Here is a 22,845-nt window from a genome sequence, read left to right on the forward strand (position 1 = left end):
TTGCACACCTTGGGACTTTAGTGATGTTCTTTGGGACATTCTTGTTCTCCTACTTGTCAGTCTCTTAACCCCTGGGTCTCAACTAGACTGTCCCTCCCAGCCCACACCAGGGGCTCAGACTGTCCCCTGGACCTTCCCACTGTCCCTCCCAGCCCACACCAATGGCTCAGACTGTCCCTCCCAGCCCACACCAGAGGCTCAGACTGTCTCCTGGACCTTCCCGCTGTCCCTCCCAGCATTGATCAAAGTAAAGTGATCCTCCATGAGCTGCCATGTCATATGGCCTTCTTGTTCCCTAATGACATCCATTTGCTGATCTCTCCTGGGAACCCAGACCCTGGGTGTAGTCATTTCTTTCCTACCCACCAGCTCCTGAATAACCACATTGAGGCTTACAATTACTTATAAATCCTCTGCTCAGGCTTGTTACTAGTTAACTCGTACATTTAAATTAACCCATTTCTATTCATCTATGTATAGTCATGAAGGTTTGTGAATTTGATCTGTCATCTAGCATGTCTTACTTCCTGAGCAGCTGACTGATGTTCCTCTGACTCCACCCTCCTCCCTCCCATCATCCTCAGTTTGGCTTTCCCGCCTAACTTCCTGTCTGGCTATCAGGCAGCTTTTTATTAACCAATGAGAGTAATGCATATTCACAGTGCACAGAAGGATTATTCTCACTGGGGCTAGACTTTCTCCTTCGCTGTATTGTCCAGAACATGGTACCATTCCCGACACTTAGGAGATGTTAATTCATATCAAGGAAGGAAGAAGCTGCCGGCCACAGGAGGCCAGAACAGTAACTGCCGGTTTAGAGTGAGGGCGGAGTTTTTTATCGCGCAGTAGAGGCAGCTCCAAGAAAGATGTTACTGGAAACAGTTTTCTGTGTGACCAGCTTTCAGAGTATCTTTCTGTGCCCTGAGCTGATCCTTCAGCAAAGCAGCTGTACATTGAAGTCCTCTGTACTTATTTCTGGTTCTAGTTTGTGGTTTTCCCATCTGTAGAAGTAATGGGGACAGACGTGTGCACACTACAGGCCGGCAGGTAAATGATTACACAGACAGAAAATAGCATCTAAGAAGGGTGCTAGAGACCTCTGCTGCATCTGTGACAGGAATCTGTTCTTAGCATGACAGGCCAAGTCTCTCAAGGCCAGCCTGCCTCAAAGGGAGGTGACAGAAATTACAGCTCACACAAAAATCCGTTTACCCTAGTAGCATGCAATCCAGAGACAAAGGGGCTCAGCATGGCAGATTCCAGGCCTCAGTTTGCACCGTGACCCCTGGTTTCATCTTCAGGTTTCGAGGGAGACAGCTGTTGCATGGTGAGTAACCATAGTTCTAAGTATTCAGTGTCTCCATGAAGGGAAGGGAGCATGTACTCTGTCATAGGCCACCTCTGCTCTGGGTCTTCCTGGGGGCTGGAGAGCTTGCTCAGGTGGTAAAGTATTTACCTCGCAAGCCTGGGAACCTGCATTTCAGTTCCCAGAACATACAGGAACAGAAGCCCACTGTGGTGGTGGCGGCACACATTTGTAAATCCTTCACCAGGGAAGCTGATACAGCCTTGGGCTCACCACCTAGTCAGTACAGCCTACCTGACAAGTTACATAGGCATGAGAGATCTTGTCTCAAAAATCAGAGTGGAAGATGTCCTAGGAATGGCACCTCAGGGTGACCTCTGGCTTCTCCATGTGTCTGTATATACATGTGCACCCTCATGCATGTACATGCACACAGATACAAAGAGAAACTAATTTAGAGGGTCTTATCTAAGGGGGCATGTGCTAGAGGATGCATTAGGATGGGGCAAGAGTCTAGAAAACTCCAGGAGGTTCAGGAGGTCAATTCTAATCCTTACCCTGAAGGGCTCAGCCCTGCCCCCTCCCTATGTCCAGCTGAAGACATGATGGTTCCATTTTAAATTTAGCAGTAGCCATCCATTTGTGATTTACAATGTAAATGGTAGAGATCTGGAATCCTTAACCGATCAGTTATGCTTTGGATTTTTGCTCTTTCTCTGTAGACCCGGCAGTGTTGGTGCTGTGCTGAATGAGGTCACAGTCTAACTACAGTATTAACCCTGCAAATCTGTTCATTTCCGCCCGAGCACCCCCAGGCGGGATACAGAATGTGTCCAATTGAAGTTATTTCAATTCTGCAGGGCAGTGATGGGCTGAATTGTAACAAGGATATGTGCATGTATGTGTGCATACATAGCCAGGGAATCATCCAGGAAGCCATGTAATAAGTATTTCTTTAAAAAAAACATAATTTCTTTATTGATTCTTGGGGAATTTCACATCATGCACCCTAATTCTGCTCCCCTCCCAGTCCTCCATATCCTTCCCTCACCCCTGCAGTGCCCCACCAAAAGAAAATTAAAAACAAAAACAAGCAAGCAAACAAACAAACAAAAAGCCCTTTCTTCTCCTTCTTTCCCGCCTGTCCAATACCTCTTCACTCATCCTGGTGGCATTGGGAGCCGCAGTTTGTCCAGTCAGCTTTACTAGCAAATGTTCATTGCAATGACTAGCAAGTCATTCGAATCTGGTTCAGGGCCTCTGGTTTCTGGTACACCATCCTCACTGGATACTGACCAAAACTCCCCTCAGATATTCCTTGACCACCCCAAGTCATAGAGGTCCTGCAGAGCATCTCACAGGACCAGTTCCTTCATGATCTGCAGCAGGTCCTTGATGGGATAGATGTTAGGGTGGGCCAACCCAAGGCCTGGCTGTGGGCCTGGCTGGTACCTGAGCTGGTCAGTCTCAGGTGAGGAGGCAGAGCCCATGCCTTCAGGGTCAGTTCTCCCTCACCCGCGGTGATGGGTGGAGTCATCTCTCCCGAGTGTCGGGGCCAGCTGTCTTGTGTGGTGAGGGGCCGCGCCAATGAGGTGTGGTACCGGCTCAGCACAGCACTCTGGTTTCACCATGTGTGCTTCCTCTGCTTTCCTGAGCTGACATAGGCCAGAGACATCAACTTAGATCCAGCGGCAGCAGGACCATGGACCCAGACATGGCCGTTGGCAGCAGTTTGGGTCCAACAGGTGTTTGTGAAAAGTGCTTTCTTATTGCTTTGTGGGGTGTGTGGGCATGATATACGTATATGTGTGTGAGTCGGTGAATATGTGTACACACAAGTCACAGCATACATGTGGAAACCAGAGGTCAACCTAGGGATTGGTCCTCTACCTTCCATCTTGTGTGTGGCAGGTCCCGGGTGCTGGGTACTTTTATGTAAATTTGACATGGGCTATTGTAATCTGAGAGGAGGGAGCCTCAATTCAGAAAATGCTCCCCTAAGATTGGGCTGCAGACAAGTCTATAAGGCATTTTCTTAATTAATAAGGCAGTTTCTTAATTAGTGATTGATGTGGGAGAGTCCAGCCATTATGGGTGGGGCCACCCCTGGGTTCTATAAGAAAGCACCTCTCCATGGCTTCTGCTTTCAAGTTCCTGCCCTGACATCTTTCAGTGATGGGTCACGATGTGTAAACAGAAAACAAATAAACCCTTTCCTCCCCACCGTGCTTTTGGCCATGATGTTTCATCATAACAATAGTAATCCTAGCTAAACAGAAATTGGTCCCAGGGTAGTGGGTGTTGCTGTAACAGACCTGACCATGTTGTCCTGGGGAGAATTGTGGAAAGACTTTGGAACTTTAGGCTAAGTCACTGAGTGTTGAGAGCTCAGTGGGCTGTTCCGCAGGGGCTCCAAAGGTAACTATGTTGAGAGCACTGTGGACCTTGGATGCCTGGTTTGTGATGTTTCAGAAGGGAAGCAAAGATTCTACCAGGCTTTTGTGTGAAGAATCTGTGGTTCTGGTCAGCTGGACCTGAAGAATCGGCTGTGATTAACAAGGGCCGAGAATTACTGAAGTGAAACCTTTGCTTTTCTGGGACAATGAAAGCTGGCCAGCTGGGACTGGAGAATCAGCTGTGATGAAGAAGAGGCCAGCATCACCGTGGTGAAATCTGGGAAGGGTTTCCTTGGGGTCAGCACACAGAAGCTGTGCTCCCCAGGCAGCTGAAGTGGGTAGTGTAAGAGTCATCTGATGACGAACCCGATCGGCACGGTACACTACAGCCCAGAACCCCTGGACTCAAGTGGTCCTCCTGTCTCAGACTCCTGACTACTGGCATGCGTCACCATGCACTGGTTTGAAGGCAGCAGGGGGTCATGGAGAGCAGCTGAACACTGTGGCAGGGCTGCAGTTCCCGGAGAGAACACAGAAGAGGCATTGGTGACAGAGCAGCCCAGTTGCAGCAGAGACCCCAGCATTTTGGAGACACCAGTGCCATGGGATGACCACCAAGAGCAGCAGCGGTGGGGGAGCAGAGCCAGCCAGAGCCTAGAAGACGAGCTGTGTGGGCAGCAGAGGGTTCAAGCAGAGAAGTGACCCGACCATTTGGAGGAGCCCAGAAGATCGTGAGTGGATCCCAGACATGGGGCGTTGAATTATTTACACAGTTGGAGTTTGATTATGACTCTGCCCTGGTTCCGGTTCTTTCCTCTTGAAATAAGAAAGTATTTAACTTTTTTTAAAAATAGGTTCCCACAGTTAAAAGACTTCGGCTATTAAAAGAGTGAGTTTTTAAAGGGGGTTGAATTTGTATGACTTGTGGGACTTTGTAAGTTTAAAATTTTTATATTGTGATGTCAATATTTAATACATGAGCTTGAGGATGAACAAGAAAAGAAAGGTTGAGGCTTAACAGTGGTGTGTTTGTGTGTTGACAGGGGTCAGTTGTGCTGGCTACTTTTATGTCATATGAGAGGAGAGAACCTCAATTGAGAAGATACCTCTATAAAATTGGGGTGCAGGCAAGCCGTTAAGGCGTTTTTTAGTGACTGATGAAGGGGTATGCACCGAACTTGGTGGGTGTCACTCATCACTAGCCTGGTGGTCCCAGGTTCCATAAGAAAGCAAGCTGAGCAAGCCGTGAGGAGCAAGTCAGTAAGCAGCATCCCGGTGGCCTCTGTGACAGATCCTGCCTCCAGCTTCCTGTCTGCCTTCCTTCCGTGATGGATTGTGATGTGGAAGTGTGAGACAAATGAGCCCCCCCCCCCCCCCCCCCCCCGCCGCCGCCGCCCCAACTTGCTTTTGGCAAGTTTCCTCACAGCAGCGGTAAAGCTAGCTGGGGCACTCCCTTTGTTGATCGCGGTTGTACTTCATATGCCAGGCTAGCTGACTCAGAAGCTCCCGGCAGTCTCCTGCTTCAGCTCCTCACTGGGCAGTGGGAACGGGGATTACAGACTTGCTGCTGGGCCAGGGCAGATATGAATTCTAAATCCATTCCTCATACTTACATAGCCAGCATTTTATTTTCTGTACCATCTCCACAGCCCTTGATCACTTTTTAAGGGTGAGGTATCGTCTGCCATCCAGAATTAAAAATACTTCTTCTGGCACTTAACCTTAATATGTTCTACCATCTGTGACTTTGCTTCGTTCCCGCTCCCACCCCATAATAACCCTTTCAACTCCTTTTCTTTGTGTGTTCCAAGCACCCTTTTGTGTCCTTAATTTCTATTTTGCATTATTGAAGAATACAGTAAAGAATGCTCTAGTGAATACCCATGAATTTGCCACCCGATTTAGGAACTGAAAATGAACTCTTTTCGAGTGGCATTTTCTGGGCTCTGTTTCCTGCGCCTTGCAGAAGAGCACCACACAGATGGTAAACATTTTGTGCAAGGCCCCATCACCTCGCCGTTCCTAGTGGCTGTCTGGGAAAGCTTGCCAGTGGCAGTCTCTCTTGGACTTGGGCTTAACCCTAAGTAGTCTAACATCTGAGCGCCAGGTAACACCTCAACCTGTTCCAGGATCAAGAAACCCATACTTTGCAAATTTATGTTATCCCTTGCACTTTAAGCACAAGACTAAGCAACTTCCCTTCTGAAATCTCTATCAGAGACATTTTTCATGTAACCCATTTACTACTTTTGGCACATATGGTGAGTGTGTTTGAAAACAGTCTCTGCCTAAATTTCAAATCTGAGAATGGAGAGAGAGAGAGAGAGAGAGAGAGAGAGAGAGGGAGAGAGCTCGCATGCGCGTGTGTTCAGTCTTACAGAATGCTCTTTTGGTTTGTTCCTCAATTGATCTATCATTTGATGACTCTAAGTATCTGACCCCTTGGAGTGCCAGAACCTGGCATGACTTGCCTGTGGCGTGGAATCACCATGGTGTTTACTCATTTATGCTGTATCCTGGGACAACTGGCATCTTTTCTGCTCTTGAGAGTGCAGTTCCTTCAGTGTGTTCCTGCTGCTGCCATGTGCCGCTCGTGTCCTGGTCTCTTCCTGCTGCTGCACATGCCTCCCGCGTCCTGGTCTGTTTGCTTACATCACACCTTTTGCTGCCGTGACTACACTTCATAGCAGCAGCATTTGCCTCGTCCTCTTCACCTTGGAAACTCTGAGAAGTCAGGCACACAGCAAAGAAGCTTGTCTGGGATCTGTTGTTATGAAGCATCCTCGAGCCACAAATTCCCAGGAAGAGAGCTGGGGAGCAAGAAACTGGCTTTTTATTTTTTAAAATCTATGGAATGATAAACTCATGGTGTCTGTTTGAACAGCTGATGGCTACAACTGTACAATACTCCTTTGTGATTCAAAAGCTAGAGCCTTAGAATCTGCCCTGTAGAACACACATGGCTTAGTTCCTATGCATAAGAATGAGGAAGTTTTCAAAGAGAACCATAAACTATACATGGTTTATTTGGGTGCATAGTGTTTTAAGCATTGATTATCTTTTCATTTAAAATGAATAGGATTTCTCCATAAGCCACTTGTCATTTGCATAATGTGAAAATGCATTTGTATAATAAGCCCTCAGAGTCCGCAGAATTGGATCCCGGGCACATGAAGTTCCTTTCTCTCTGTTGCAGGTTTTGCTTTGCTTATAATACTGAAAACCAAAGTGAGAGGACCTGACATTTCCCAGATGTTATTAAAGAGCTCGTCATCGCCGCTCACCCGCTCATTTCCCAGGATCTATGTTCTCGTCGTCATTGGCAACAGAACCGTGTCTAACTGTGCTTCTCTCTCTGTAGGACAGTCGGCCCAATATGTCAAGACCTCTGATCACTAGATCCCCCGCATCGCCACTGAACAACCAAGGCATTCCCACTCCAGCCCAGCTCACCAAGTCCAATGCACCGGTCCACATTGACGTGGGCGGTCACATGTACACCAGCAGCCTGGCCACCCTCACCAAATACCCCGAGTCAAGGTAACTGCAAAAGTGGGGATGTCGCTCTCAGAAGTGTGTGTGTGTTTGATGCTGTCAACTGCTTTTCCTTTGATCAGAAGAACAGTGTGGCCCTACCAATACCAAGCACAGGGCATGACCTGCTGAGGCTATTCAGGGCCATGGCCGTTTGATTCCACAGTTGGGGCATGGAGTACTCGTCCGAATGCCACTTTCTGAGTGCCGTGGTAGACGCCTGTAATTCCAGCCTTCAGGGACCTAAGGAGAAGGATCATGAATTCAAGGCAGGCTGGGGCTATATAATGAGCTCAAGACCAACCAGGACTATAAAATGAGGCCCTATCTCAAAATAAAAATGACGGGTGGGGGGCGGTGAAATGACCCAGAGCAGGGCTAATGGCCTCAGTTCAAACCATGTCAAGATGGAAGGAGAGAATCCAGAGCATTGTTCTCTAAGCTCCACCTGTGCTCTGTGGTGTGTGGGCACAGACAGAGAGACAGACACACACACGAGGGAGAGAGAGAGACAGACAGACAGACAGAGACAGACAGAGAGAATAATGTTTATAACATAAATAGACAATATTGAGTATAAATCATAGTTGTGATAAGAATGTTATAAAGTATTTTAGTTTTTTTAAAGATCTTTCTTGATACCTAAAAGAATTTCAGCCAGGCAGTGGTGGCACACACCTTTAATCCCAACACTCGGGAGGCAGAGGCAGGCAGATCTCTGTGAGTTCGAGGCCAACTTGGTCTACAAGAGCTAGTTCCAGGGCAGACTCCAAAGTAACACAAAGAAACCCTGTCTCGAAAAACCAAAAAAATAAAAAAAGCATTTGAAAGCTGGGGTGAAAAGGATAGAAAAATGTGTTCTCTTGACTTCCAGATTTACTTTCCAGATAAAAATGAAGTGATTAAAATATAGGTTTGTAAGCTATCCACAAAGCTGTGCATTTACCCCTGGCTCTCAGCTGTTCGTGCAGGTGTGACTCGGAAATGCTAAGAAAGCGATACAAAATCACATGGTCACGGTGGCTGTAGTTTTAGTTTTCAGGAATATGACTCTTAAGCTCACTGCATAGAAAAGGCTGACCTCAAGCCCGCAGAGATTTGCTGCCCCTCTGCCTCCTCGGTGCTGTGATTGAAGGAGGCGTTCCCCACTGCCCTGGGCTCATTAATGTTTTATTTCCTTGATGTGAAAATTTAGTTTATAAAATGGTTAATAACTTTTTATATACATTGATTTGTATTTTCCTCATGCATATAAATATTTTGCCCACATATAAATATGTACAGCATGTGCATGCGTGGTGGCCTCGGAAGCGAGCAGAGGGCTTCCGTTCTCCTGGATCTGCAGTTATGGATGCTTGGGGGCTACCACGTGGGTTCTGGGAGCCAAATCTAGTCCTCATTTTCAGTAGCCACAAGTGCTCTTAATAGTTGAGCCTTCTCTGCAGCCCAGGGTTCCAACATCTTAAGCGACTTGTCCATTGACTAAAAAAATAAGAATCTGGCTCTATAACTATTATTCTTTTTAAAGAGTACCTATTTGTATTTCTTCCAACCTCCTGTTGATACTGACATCAACTACAGAAAACTGCTTCTGGCCCTTCAGATGAGGGAGTTAAATCCAGGGTCAAGAACAAACCATCTACAAAGGTCCATATCCTGTCCTGAAATGTAGGGCAAGTTAGTGACATAGTCTGGTGGCCTTTGCTTTTGTTTGCTTTTAAAACTTCTGATTTAAGGGGGAAGTTAATGCAGCCAGAGGGGCTTCCTTCTCAAATACATAGGAACAGAAATATTTCCGATTTGGCGTGTTTTCAAAGTTTAGAATATTTTTCTATGTATAATGAGATATCCGGGGAAATAGAACCCAAGCTGAACATGAAATTCATCTATGTTTCATATATATATATTACACACATATCCTGAGGATCATTCTGTATCATGTTTTTAGTAACTCTGTGGACAAAACAAAATTTCAGGACATGGAATTTTCTATGTAGGGTCTTATGTTAGTGCTCAAAGGGTCTTGGAAACTGGGGAAATAGCTAAATTGGTAAGGTGTTTGCCACAAAGGCATGGATCTCACTCCCAGAACTCACAAAAGGAAGCTGGTATGTCCCTATAATCCCAGCTGTCCTGCTTATCCTAGTCACCTAGGAAGAAAGAACTTCCGTTGAGGAATTGCCTCGACCAGCTAGGCATGCCTGTGGGTACTGTCTTGATTGCTAATGAGTCTAGGGAATTCAGCCCACCGTCGGCTTTCCAGTCCCTAGGCAGGGGTCATGGGTTGTATAAGAAAGCTAGCTAGACATGAGTCTTCAAGCAAGCCAGCTGGCAGGCAGCATTCCTCTGTAGGATCCACTTAAGGCTCACGTTTGACTTCCTGCCTTGGCTTCCCTCAGTGCTGGGTTGTGACCTAGAAATACAAGGTAACTGAAGGCTTTCCTCCTCCTTTTCGGGTGTTTGATCACAGGGGCAGAATAAACAGTACCAGGGAGGGAGTAAGTGGATCCTTGGGTCTCAATGGCCAACCAGCTAATTAGGCAAGCCCTAGGCCAATGAGGGACCCTGTTTACAAAAACATGATGGACCGACCGCTCCTGAGGGATGACACCCAGGGTTGACTTTTGGCCTCTATACACACGTGCATTTCTCCAAGCCCCACAAACATGCATGAACACATATGTGCACACGTTCCAATAGATGCCCACTCAAAGTTCTGGACTTTGGAGCATTTTGGATGTGAGTGGTTGGACCATTGGCCTGTGCCTTAGGCTACTGGTTTTGGTCTAGTTGCTCAGTGCAGCTGCTTGGATCTTCTACAGTCTGATGCTCTCTGAGGGTCAACCATCTGTAGCACCCTGGATTCGCTTGAACTTTGGACAGTGGTGGAAGATAAAAGGTTGGCCACTCTCTTCATTCTGTTTCTGTCTCTCATAATTTTCCAGTCACCTCCTGTTGGTACTACATATTTTAGACCTCAATTAATGTCTCGTTTGGAGACTTCCTAGTCTATCTTTCCATGAGTTTCCTCGAGTTTCGTGATTCAGATCCTGAGCCATATCAGATTTCGTAGATGCCTTTATTCTCTCTAGCTGCCTGGTCTCTTACAGCAGTCAGCTGCCACATGCACTACTGAGCATCCAAAGAGAGGACAGTCCGAATTGAAATTCCCTTTTGATGTACATTACACACTCAATTTTGAGGCATAGAACTAAAAAAAAAAAACCCTCTTAAATATCTCAGTGATTTTTATATTGCTTCCTTTTCATGTTGGCATGGTAATATTCTGAATTAAGTGGAAATGCATTTCAGACCAATTCTGTCTCTTTTCGCTTTTCCCATGTGCCTGCTAGAAAATGTGAACTTGCTTCTGCGTCTTCTTTCCTGCATGGCAGCACTAAACTAGGAATCCTGGCTTCTAGGAAAAGAATTAAACCTGCCCATTCCCCATCCTGATACTTGCACACACCGCAAACTGACTTTTCTCGGCAGCATATTAGAAAAGGCAGGATTATCGGCATGCCTTCCTAAGTTTTACTCTCATTTCCAGTCACCCATAGTGCCGAAGCAGCAACGACAAAGAAACGTTTTGTTTTCTTTGGATGTTTCAGGGGTCAAACTCAGGGCCTTGTGCTCGGCAAGCACATGTTCTATCACTAAGCCTCACCTCCCAAGCAGAAGTGATTTGATTCGTTGTATCTGCATTTAGACACAGGTTCTGCCATTCACCCAGCAGTTCTTTGATGGGTTGGTAGGGTCCAATGGCCAAACACCTGCCTTTCCTATTTCAGAACAGGTACAAACATGTCTTCTTGCAAAGCTAATAATTAATGTGATCATAGATATATCTTCATAGTCCTGTGTTTGATGCAGAGAAAACTGCCTCCCGAATTCTAAATGGACCCCACTCCTTCTATGCCTATAGCCAAGACACAGCCTGACATCAGGCTCTCCTTCCCTGTATCTGGGATTGTGTCCTCTCTTGCACACTCACCCTGAGCTCATCTTTTCTAACAGGACATAGCATTAAACTCGTGTCAGGTATCAAAGAAGCTTATAACTAAAACTAATGACACTGGTCAGATAATACCGACTTAGGGTGTCATTTGGCCACCATGTGCTGCTCTGCTTCTCCTTGGTTCTTGTGACACTGCAGTAATTAAACATTCATCCCAAAGAAAATTCAGAAAGGGACCCACACTCAGATTTTGGCAGTCAAGCATATTTAGAAGAACAGACATTTGTGATTTTCCCCTTAACTCAAATGTCCCTTCCAATTTCTGTGAAGATCTCCGACCTAGCCAAACCCAGACAGCCGGCTGGGTTACTCATGACCTTGGAATTATTAGCAACTCCTCTGGTTAGCATTCTCTAGGTTCTAGGGGCTTGGAACCCTCCTTCCCTGCCCTACCCACTGAGCCCCTGTCAACCCCTGGTTCTTCTCTAGCTGCCTCTTCTGATGGAGTGGCCCAGAGAGAAGAGGCGCTTTAGGAACTACAGGGAAGACTTTAGTTAAGAAATTCTGATTTGTAAGTAACAAATAACCTTAAAAGACATGTAATGTAGGAGGTGAGGCGTAGGAGGTGAGCTGTAGGGCGTGAGGTGTGGAACGTGGGGTGGGGGAAGTGAGGTGCGTGGGGTGAGGTGTGGGGTGCGGGGTGCGGGAGGTAAGGTGTGGGAGGGTGCGGTGTAGCAATTTACAGCCCTGCTCTAGGGAAAGGCTTCTCCAATGTAACAGTTCCGCTCCAGCAGCGGAGGGCTTCCCCAGGGAAGTTGTTACAGTTGGGCTCCAGTGCCCCAGCGTGTAACAGCTCTGCTCTGCTAGGGCCGGTTTTCCTAGCGAAAGTGTTACAGTCCCGCTCAGCTTGGCTCTGGCTCTGCTCTGGGGAAAGAAGGTCTCACCCAAACTTCGTTCAAGAAGAGATTTATTGCGAGGGGAGGATCTAGGAGAGTGGCTGCATCTGCCAGTGTGGAAAAAGGGTGCAGGGCTTATATAGGGCTTCTTAGGGGCAGAGTTTTTCCAGGGTGGGAATGGGTAAGATTGCAGTCTCTTGAGCTCAGCTTGGCTAGATCTCTGCTCAAGGATCGGTTGATTTTCTGATTTTCTGCTCAGGGATTGACTAGTTTCCCTGTACAGGGATTGTTTGGTTTTCTTCTTAGTTGGACAGGGGCAGATTTGACTCTGGTTTCTGAGCCATAGTGTGTTTCTTTCACTGACCCCTTTTTAACCTTTTGGCTCTAATTTCAGGGCCTGGGCACATTTCTTTCACTGACTTATTCTATGACTAAAGTGTGTTTCTTTGGCACTGGTCAGGGTGTGTTTCGTTGGTACTGGGTTCAAGGCTAAAGTATTTCTTTCACTGGCTCCGGTCTTTGCTCCAGGGTGGGCTTCTTTGGCTAGACCTTTTACCCTGCGGTGGGTACACAGTTTGGTGGTACAGTACACGAGCAAGGATCTGAGTTTAAGCCCAAGCACTGGCAAAGAAAGGAAGGGAAGACACTATAAATCTTCAATTAGGATTACAGCTTGGAGTTGCAGTCCACAAGAACACCTGATCTCTAACTAGCAAAGTTTAAAGGGAAAAAACCCCACAAACAAACCAAAAACCAGAGCAAGGACAGTGGGATATATCCTACCACCTGGGAGGCTGAAGTAGACATATATTGAGTTTAAGGCTAAGATGGCCTACAATAGGAGTCACCATGAGAAAAACCAAAACAAACCCATATAGGAGGCAGCCATGGACATGGAAAGATGGGCAATCAGAGGTCAACGAACTAGGACTCGTGGATCTGCTGCCTGTTTTACAAATAAAGTCTAGCTAGAGACAACAGTAAAGAAAAATATGTCCCCATCAGAGTTTTTCAACTGGATTTGGTAGTACAGACCTGTAATCTGAGCTGCTCAGGAAGCAGTCAGGATTGTGAATTCAAAGCCATCCTGGGCAACTTATCAAGATTGTGTCTCTCAAAATATTTTTTAAGAGCGTGGAGGATCTGAGAATGTAGCTCAGTAGGAGGACATTTGCCTGACATGCCTGATCCAACCCAGCACTGCTTTAAAATAAGCAGACTACACAAATTCTCTCACTTGATTCGAAGTGTGAGCATCTCAGGGGAGGTGGTTATAGATGCTGTGCTCTTCCTTTGGGCTGTGCAGATTTGAAGGGCAGGTCTGATTATGACTGGGTCAAAAACATTGATAACGCCTTATGAACACCATTGATAAGGAAAGACTTAAGTATTGCAATATTGTTTATTAAGCCCCATGTCAAAATACAAAGCATCCTGAAGGCATATGTTTATGATGAACAAGGAGGACTTGTCTGAGTTCAAAGTTGGGACTTTCACATCTGTCACTGTCCCTTCTGGCAAAGACAGTTTTAGTAAGTTTGAATAAGCATCTAGTTGATGCTTATTCAGACTTGAACTCTCCCACCTGGGGAGGTGGACTAGTCAGTGGGACCCATGCGGTGTTAATAAAGTGAGGGTCTCGGTGTCAGCCAGAGAGCTTCTAGGTCCCCTGAGCCATCTGAGCTGATGGCTTGACAGGGCTTTTGTATATTTTAAACCCAGACCATGAGTTAAGTCCCATGTAAGTAGATTATGCTAAATGGGTGTCTCTGAAATAGCTGCGGTGTTCCTTAGCATATGGGGATGTGTGGGTAACTGCAGGACTCAAGAGACTTCCTTTGCAGGCGTGGAATTGATGCCTATGGCCACCCAAGGGTGCATTCAGAGCTTCAGGATGGAGGAGCCAAGCATGTGTGCCCCATCAGCAGAGGTCCGTCATCTGGAGGGCATCACTCTCACACATATTAGCCATTAAAGCATCACTTCAGTGGAGCTGTCCTGAGGGGGAAGGCACATGGTGTAGTATGAGACAGTTCGGGAGGCCAGAGCTGTGAGTTCCAGGCCTCTCTACATTACATATATATGTGCCCCGTCTCAAAACAAAACCACCTAAAATAGGGAGATAGACAGATGGCTCATTGGTTAAGAGCACTTCCTGCTCCTCCAGAAAGCACAAGTTTGGTTCCCAACACCCATGCCCATGTTGAGTGGTTCATAACCAGAGGATCCAACACCCTCTTCTCTTCTCTATTGCACAAACACTTGAACTCACACATGAACACACACACGCACACACACACACACACACATACACATATAATTTTAAATGCAGTAAATATTTTTAAAACCCTGAAATAAAAGGATCTTTGAAGCCCATATTCTGAAGACAAATACAATGTTTGCATTTCTGTGCACTTGTATCCTGGCCTAGAACACTAGATGTGGGGATTCTGTGATGTCACATTTCCTGTCTTCGTGCTTCCAGTTTTAATGCTGTCACTTCTAGACGTGGGTCCCACTGTGTTATCACATGAGCCCAGATTTTAAAGACCTCAGGAAATAAATGCTGTTAAAATGAATGCATCTGATTTGCCAAATGGTTCGCCAAACTTTTCTCCAGAATTGCTGCATGGAGCCAGGCTCAGTGGTGTGTATCTGTAATCTGAGGTCTCAGGAGGCAAAGACAGGAGGATCCCAGATGAGGCTTGTCTGGGCTGCATAGAGAGAATCAACCTAAAGAGCAAACAGACAGACAAACACAGAAGGCTACGGCATGCCAGAGACTAAGCCGTTTTTATGCCCTGCCTTTTGAGCCACGTGTTGGATAATTCAGTGCCTATGTTAAAGTGTCACAGGGTAGGTCAGCCATGAACTGTCCGCAGAAAGGGAGGGGAGAAGATACTGCTATCTCCATGAAATGACATGCACCCAGTGACTGAGGAGCAAGGCTTGCAAAGCCTTGGACTTTGGGACCCTGGAAATGGAGCGTTTGGAGTTTCCCAGGGCTAATGGGGAGGCTTCTTCCTTCTCTGTCTCCTCTCCTCATTTTACAGTCTTGATTTCCCACAGTTTGCTCCTCTGAGATGCAGGTGAACAACGGAAAAGACCTCTATGTTTAAATAAGGAGCCCGCTTTTCTGTTTAGTGCTGGGAGACTATCCTTTAGGAATAGGTACTGTACGGTTCCTTGGCCACAGGAGAACAAGATGGGCCTTGCTTGCTTTCAGTGTGGGTGGATGTGTGGACTCGGAGAGTCTTGTCTCAAAGTATAATTTAGAGACAAGATAACTGCACTTGACAAGAAAGTGCCTATACTTTCCCCCACCACGTTCTGATGTCCATTCATGGATTATTGTGTTTTCCCTTCCATCAATGCAACACTCAATGGCCTACAAAAGCCCTAGTCTCTTATAACCACCTCTATCGCTTGTCAGACAGAAGTAGCAGAGAAAACAGCAGTCAAAAGCAACAGTTCACCAGATAGTGAATTACTACTAAGAAATAGCTGGGCGTGGAGGAAGGAGGATCGGGAGTGTAGGGCCATGTCTGTTACACTATGAGTTTGAGCTAGCCTGGGCTGTATGAGACACTATCTTAGAAAAGAGTACTGCACATGATAAATAGACCCTCTGGGAATTAATGTGCCCACTGTATTAAATCTAAAGATAATTTTCATATAGTTAGTTCTTTCTCCAAGAAATGTCTTTGTTTATCTTAAAATAAAGTTAAGCTGAAAGTCCAGTTTGCCTTTCACCAGGAAGCAGAATTTCGCTGCTGTGGCATGCTGAGTCTTTCCTGTGTCCTGTGATGCATTTGCCAGTACATATGGGGATTTCTACTTTGCCCCTCTGTGCCAGTGGTCAGGGACACACAGGATGTCCACGCTGCAGGCCCTGGTGTAGAGCAGCCTCTTCTCTGCTTGATCCCCCACAATGCCATTAGTGACCAGCATTGTCCTTCATTTTTGCATGTGAAGTTATGTTTGGTTTTGACTGAAGTAGTGAATTAAATCTGTTGAAATAAATGTGTGTTGAGGCTTCATGGAAGCAAATAATGCTTTAGCTTAGTCCTCATTCTTTCCGGTCAGACTGGGAAAGAAGGCAAAGGGCCTTCACATGTAAGTACCTGCTGGCACCCTGCTGTTAGAGTCTGGGAATACCAGAGAGGATGGTTACAGGCAGGACTTCAGGTCATATCATGTATGTTAATTATGACCGAATTTGTCAAGAACCCAGCTTCCTGTTGGACATTTTCCTGTTACCCTACCAGGCTGCTTCCTTCTGTGCAACCCAGTGTCCTCTCTGTACATTGACCGTGTGAGTTTCTGTGTTAATTACCGTTTGCTGCAAGAAGAAACTTCTCTGGTAAGGTTGAGTGGTACCCTGATCTGTGGGTATGACAATGTCATTAGGAGTTATTTTGTTGCTATGTTCATCTAGAGAATAATGGTAGTAGATTTCCCCTAGGGCCCATGACCTATCTAGCCTTAGGTTCTTTGAGACAGGGTCTCTCCCTGAAGCTGCAGCTTGCTAATTTGGCTCAGCCAGCTGGCCAGCAAGCCACTCAGATCCTTCTGTCTCTTCGAATCCCGGACCTGGGATTGCAGACATGTGCCGCAGTGCCCAGCTTTGATGTGGGCTCTGGAGATGAAGCTTAGCTTCCCCTGCTGGCCTCTCCAGCCGGAGTAAATGCTCCTGAATCCTCGTTGCTGTGAAGAGACACCGTGACCATGGCAACTCTTATAAAGGAAAACATTTCATTGTGGCTGCCTTACAGTTCAGAAGTTCGGTCCATTCTCATCATAGTGGGCAGTGTGGCAGCATGCATGTAGACATGGTGCCAGGGGAATAGCTGAGAGTCCTACATCTTGCAGGCAACAGGAAAACAACTGCAACACTGGGCAGTATCCTGAGCACAGGGAACCTCAAAGCCTGCTCCCACAGTGACACACTTCCAACAAGGCCACACCCACTCCAACAAAGCCACACCTCCCAATAGTGCCACTTCCTGTGAGATGATGGAGGCCAGTTACATTCAAACTACTACATTGTATGTTTTCCAGGAATCTTCATCCCAAGGCAGATACCCAAAAGCTCCTCAGTCTGAGGGCAGAAAGAGTCATTGCCCTGCAACTGTATCAGTGAGTTGTTGAATATAATCAGGAGACCACACTGGGAACTGGGGGGAGGGATATATGGGTAAAACGCTTTCTGTGCAATCATGAAGACCTAGATTTGAATCCCCAGAGCTCACAAACATGTGGTAGTTAGTATCTTAATCTCAGTGTTTCTCCTGGAGAGGCAGAGCAGAGATAGGAGACTCCAGGAGGTTGTCCAGCCAGCTAGCCTGGCATGCATAGCAGCAGATAACAGAGGAAGACCCATCTCAAAACAGGTGGACTTGAGCACTGAGGCCCAAGGCTGCCTTCTGACCTCCATGCGCACACTCAGCTCATTCATGAATGCATGCACATGCTCACTGAAACAAAACAAAACAGCACCATGTCCCTGGAAGTGACACTGGCTCTGAACAATGGCTTCATGTTGTTAGTAAATGCCTGTATCAGGTGACTTAGAAATGGCATTGCACCTTACCAGAGAACCAGGATGTTTTAGCAATGCAAAGCATACAGGCTGGGGAGCTTTATCCCAGAAAGGTGGACTGGCGCTCACACCGTCTACCTCTTTGATTTGGACTTAGTGAGCTGTAGGATCCACCCTAACCTCATGAAGCTCAGTATGCCCCACCATCTAAAAAATTATTTTTAAAAAGCAACCTAGATGATCCTGAGGACTTCTGAGCTTACTTAAAACCTGAAATCTCCCCTGGCCTCAAAGGAGCTCAATCCATACAAAAAGAAAAGAAAGGTCCTTCCCAACACCTCTGTCTTTGGGGCCTCAGGTAAACCTGACTATTAGCCCGTGACCCCGTCCCCCCACCCCAATCTCCCTGTCTGTACACGAGGTGTTGGGTTTACAGGTAGGCACCCCACACCCATTGATTGAAACTAAGCCCTTGGGAACGTTAGGCAAGCATTCTACCAACTTAGTTATATGCCTAGATGAACCCACCTTTCTTTCCTCTAGTTTGAATAATGCAAGATTGGCCCATTAATCTATAGTCTTAAGCACTTTAGGAAAGAGGTCTCACCTCACATTTTGGCAATATACCATGTAAGGAATGAACGGGCATGAGGGAGAATTCAGAAAGAGAATTAGTAGATGCATGAAATTATTGGACTAAAGGTCCTAACAACTAGGCTAACACGTGAAACTGTGTTCGAATGGGGCACGTTCCTTTCTTCCCACCATGCGGTGTCTGAGATGCTTGGAAAGCTGGACAGGAAAGCAGTGGCTTTGTCTCTCCAAGAACAGGTTGCTGGTGGGCACCTGAGGAGCTCATCTGCTTGGCAAAAGCACTTCCCTTTTCCTCAGGACTTCTGCATGGGGGGTGGAAGAACAAGTAGGCGGCTGCTGCCATGTCGATGGACTAATGCTGCCGGCTTCTGTGTATGCCCACCCGAAGCAAGAGAGGAATAACGACAAGTTCTCGTTCCTAGCTGGAATCGTTTACGTCTTTAGCTGATCTGCAGGTTGGGGCCTGGTTCTTCTGGTTTTTTGTTTGTGTGTTTGTTGTTGGAGAGCATGGGGAGAAATATCTAGAGATACACCTGTTGTTCAGTGTGCTGAAGGACTGGCATGGACCTCTGTGGGGAACTCTTGAACTATGTGAACCAACCATAAGCTCAGCAGGGAAGTGGTGATCCCCCCAGACAGACATCTCCAGAGCGAGTGTTCTTGGCCCTGCAGCGCCAAAGGCAGAGAGTTGTCAGGAGCCTTCTTGGGAGTTTCCCAAGCACACATCTGTAAGAGTTGTCTTTAGATCATGAACAGATCTGAACTTTTTGTGAGCAGGCAGTTAGCACAAGGTCTCAGCAGCCAACACCAGAACTTGTGATGCTGCTGAAGCCAGCTTCCAGCTGCTGAGCATGAGGTCCTGAGGCACAGGCCTGACTCCGCAGGCCATGTTGATCACATGACACTTTGAGTTGGTGACCGCTAAGTATATGCACAGAATCACCTAGAAATAGTGGCTTCAGAGAGCATATAGCCAAACAGGCACATTCCATGGTGATCCAACAAAACACTCAGATTCTGAGAGGCTGTTGGCCACAAGGATGTTCAGTGCACCCTCTGACATGTCTATGTGCTGCTGACTGTGGAATGAATTTCAGTTTTCAACTTTTCTCTCTTCTCTTAAGGAGGCCCAGCTTACTGTCCTGAGGTGGTGGTGTCCTTGGAAAGCCCAGTTTCTGGATGTGTTTTTAAGCTTCATGACTCTAAAGTCATATGGTCACAGGATGAATTTGTTTCCATTCATTCAACCATCTTTTGATGCTCTCAGTATTTAAATGAGACTGTTGCTGTATAAACTCTTGAATGACGGTAGTAATGAAGGTGTGTGTGTTTGTGTGTGTGTGTGTGTGTGTGTGTGTGTGTGTGTTGGCTAACTCTGTCAACTTCTCACAAGCTAGGGTTATCTGAAAGAAGGAAACCTCAATTGAGAAAATGCCTTCAAAAGATCAAGTCATAGGGCATTTTGTTAATTAGTGATTGATGTGAGAGGGTTCAACTCATTGTAGGTGGTGCCATTCCTGGGCTTGTGGACCTGGGTCCTATAAGGTACCTGGCTGAGCAAGCCGGTAAGCAGCATTCCTCCATGGCCTCTGTATTAACTCCTGCCTCCTGGTTCCTGCTCTGTTTGAGTTCCTGTCCTGACTTCTTCTGATGATGCAGTGTAAGCCAAATAAACCCTTTCCTACCTAAGTTGCTTGGGTCATGGTGTTTCATCACAGCAATAGTAACCCTAACTAAGACAGTGTACCTGTGTGTGTGTTTGTGTATTTGTGTGTGCGTGCATGCATTTATATAGGTGTGAATTTGTATATGTGTGTGCCATGTATGCATGTATATGTCATGTATTGTATATGTCTCTGGTGCATATGCACATGTGAATGTGCATTTGTATATGGCATGTATGCATGTCTTTACACATGCACTTATATATGTGTGGTGTTTATGCATATGGAGTGTGCATCAGTGTATACGTGTGTCATGTACGCATGTAATTATGCATTCATGACTGCATTGTGAAGTATTTATGCATGTGATGTGTAAGTTTATATGTGTGTGTGTTGTGCATGTTAGTATGTATGTGTGACATGTATGTATGTCCATGCATTTATGTACATGTGTGGTATTTATGCATATGGTAGGTTGTGCATTTGTGTCTCTGAACACGGGAGATTAAGAAAGCAGTACAAATAAGCCTAGGTGGATTCAGTATTCTGTCCATCTTCCTGAAGATGTAAGAAAAGCGTTGGCCTGGTCTCCTGGCAATTTTGTGTTCTTTTCATTAAACTCTGTTAAGCTTCTATATTTTTCTCTTAAACATACTAAGCAAAAGATTTAAATACTTTCATTATAAGCCACTGTTTTGCTGGCAGGATCACAAGTGGGGAAAACTGTGAAGTTGAAAATAGAAACGTTGGCTTGGCCATCGTCCTCTCGTATGATCAATATGATGTGCGTTTATGTGAAGCAACGACTGTGGCATATTGTCAGTGATTTCCAACAGTCTGGAACCGTGCAACAACAAAGGAAGCGTAGGCACACTCCACTCCCCAGCCTGTGCTTATTGGTGGTCACAAAGCATGAGGAGAGAGGGGGCCAGGGCTCACCTGTAAGCCGCAGTGCCAGGGGACAGACCCGGGGATTTGCTAGACAGGGTGGAAGACCCGAGAATGTTGTATCACATTCTATAATCCGCTAGTCAGGTTTGTCATGACAAAGAAGCCCAGGAATAAGGGTAGACATCAGGCACAGCTCAGATTCACTCAAAATTTCCTGTCAGAAGCAATGTGAAGACCTGGGGATGTGGTTTGGTGGTAGAGTGTTTGGCCAGCATGTGGTGTGTGCTGGGTTTGAGGATTTGGCACCATGAGAAGGAGCAGAGAAAGATAGGAGGGGAAAGAGATGTAAGGTCCAAGAAAGGAAGGTAGGAAGAAAGAAAGGAAGGAGGGAGGCAAAGAAAGAGGGAGGGAGACAAGAAGGAAAGGAGGGAGGGAGAGAGGGAGGGAGGGAGGGAGGGAGGGAGGAAGGGAGGGAGAGAGGAACCATAACTGCAAGATGGCAGGCAGGAAAGGGTCAGGAGTTGGGCTCTGAGACAGGTGGGCAGACTCAGGACAGTACTGTAGGCCTAAACTTCAGCTCTTGTCTTTGATTTGCCTTGCAGTGCTGGGGATTGAACCCCGGTACTCACACACACTGAGCAAGGTCAATCATGTATCTTCATCCCCAGCTTGACATTTAGTGTGCTTCAGTGGTTTTACAAGTTTAAGGGAAGAAAGGGGCTTGGGACAGTTCAAAGATGGACTGGCCCCCACTCTTAGGAACACAGAGTAGCTCAGCATCCTCAAGGCTACTTGATGGTACTACAACCCAGTTTCTGCACTGCTACAATCAAACGTTCCCTGTACTAGGCATTTTTCTACTTAGTATTACCGTGGTGAGAATTCAAGCAGATAATCTGTAAAAATTTCAGCCCAGTGTTGAACACACTCTCAATAAATGTTAGCTATTATAGCATTTTCCCCGACTGAATAGGGATTATTACTGGAAAATGGAAAACATATTCTAGAGTTCTGAAATCAAGAGAAAAGCCTAAGGAGCGTGTCAAAAATCCCTCTAAATATAGAACTGACTGTTGGGAGGAGGAAGGGGGTGGCTGCGGAGGCAGGCCCGTGCACACATGTTCATGCTTGCCTGTTCACACAGAAAGCAAGACAAAAACCAAAAGAGACTGTGTTCACTGAAAATACCCAGCTGGGCTCCAGGAAAAGGCCTGATGATTTTGTCCTGGGCTCATCTGAGAAAAATAGCCGTTCGTTCTAGAAACCATTTAAAACAGACACTCGCATGAACCAGGAGCACACTCGGGCGATCCAGTTCTCTTTGTCCCACTCAGCCTGGTCCTTTAGATGGGAAGAATTGTGACTGGGGCACAGCAATCAGTCTGCTAAGGCTGACATCTGATTGGGCACAGCACTCAGCCGTCTAAGGCTGACATCTAATTGGGCACAGCACTCAGCCGTCTAAGGCTGACATCTGATTGGGCACAGCACTCAATTGTCTAAGGCTGACATCTGATTGGGCACAGCACTCAGTCGGCTAAGGCTGACATCTGATTGGGCACAGCACTCAGTCGGCTAAGGCTGACATCTGATTGGGCACAGCACTCAGTCGGCTAAGGCTGACATCTGATTGGGCACAGCACTCAGTCATCATTGAAGGCTGAACCTCTGCCAACAGTTACCGAGTCCATGGCAGGAGGGCATGGTACTTTACAGAGAGATAAAACAACCTTGGGCAGTAAAGGAGAAGGTCCGAGCCAGGGCCTGTGGTCCAGCTGCCTTGGGAGTTCTGGCATGGTTATTTATCGGCCTGCTGCAGCGTCCTCGCCTGTAAAGTAGGGAGCCTCATGAAGTCATGACTTGACACCATGTGCCCCGCAGAGAACAGTGAATGTTTTACCGTGTGTCCACATGCCCCTTGTAAAAATTCGCTGTCGGATGGGATCCCATTTCTCTAGTTAAAATAACAACAACAAAATCAAAACTCAAGCTGAAGGGCTGGGGATGGCTTAGTGAGTAAAGTACCTGTTGTACAAGCATGGGGCCCTGAATTGGGACCCCGAG

General features: G+C 46.5%; 1 protein-coding gene across 3 annotated transcripts in view; it reads left to right on the plus strand.

Annotated features, from left to right (window-relative positions):
* The window catches only part of LOC121443156 (BTB/POZ domain-containing protein KCTD1), a 200,861-nt gene that overhangs the window by 146,556 nt on the left and 31,460 nt on the right, over positions 1–22,845 (plus strand). For all 3 annotated transcript variants that reach the window (XM_041644828.1, XM_041644829.1, XM_041644827.1), the window contains exon 2: positions 7,064–7,242. In XM_041644828.1, the coding sequence (XP_041500762.1) occupies positions 7,064–7,242 (179 nt within the window). The remainder of the gene's footprint in view (positions 1–7,063; positions 7,243–22,845) is intronic.

This window comes from Microtus oregoni, unplaced genomic scaffold, assembly GCF_018167655.1.
Source record: "Microtus oregoni isolate MIOR12 unplaced genomic scaffold, Mior012 000101F_ref0000407, whole genome shotgun sequence".
In the NCBI taxonomy this organism is placed as follows: Eukaryota; Metazoa; Chordata; class Mammalia; order Rodentia; family Cricetidae; genus Microtus; species Microtus oregoni.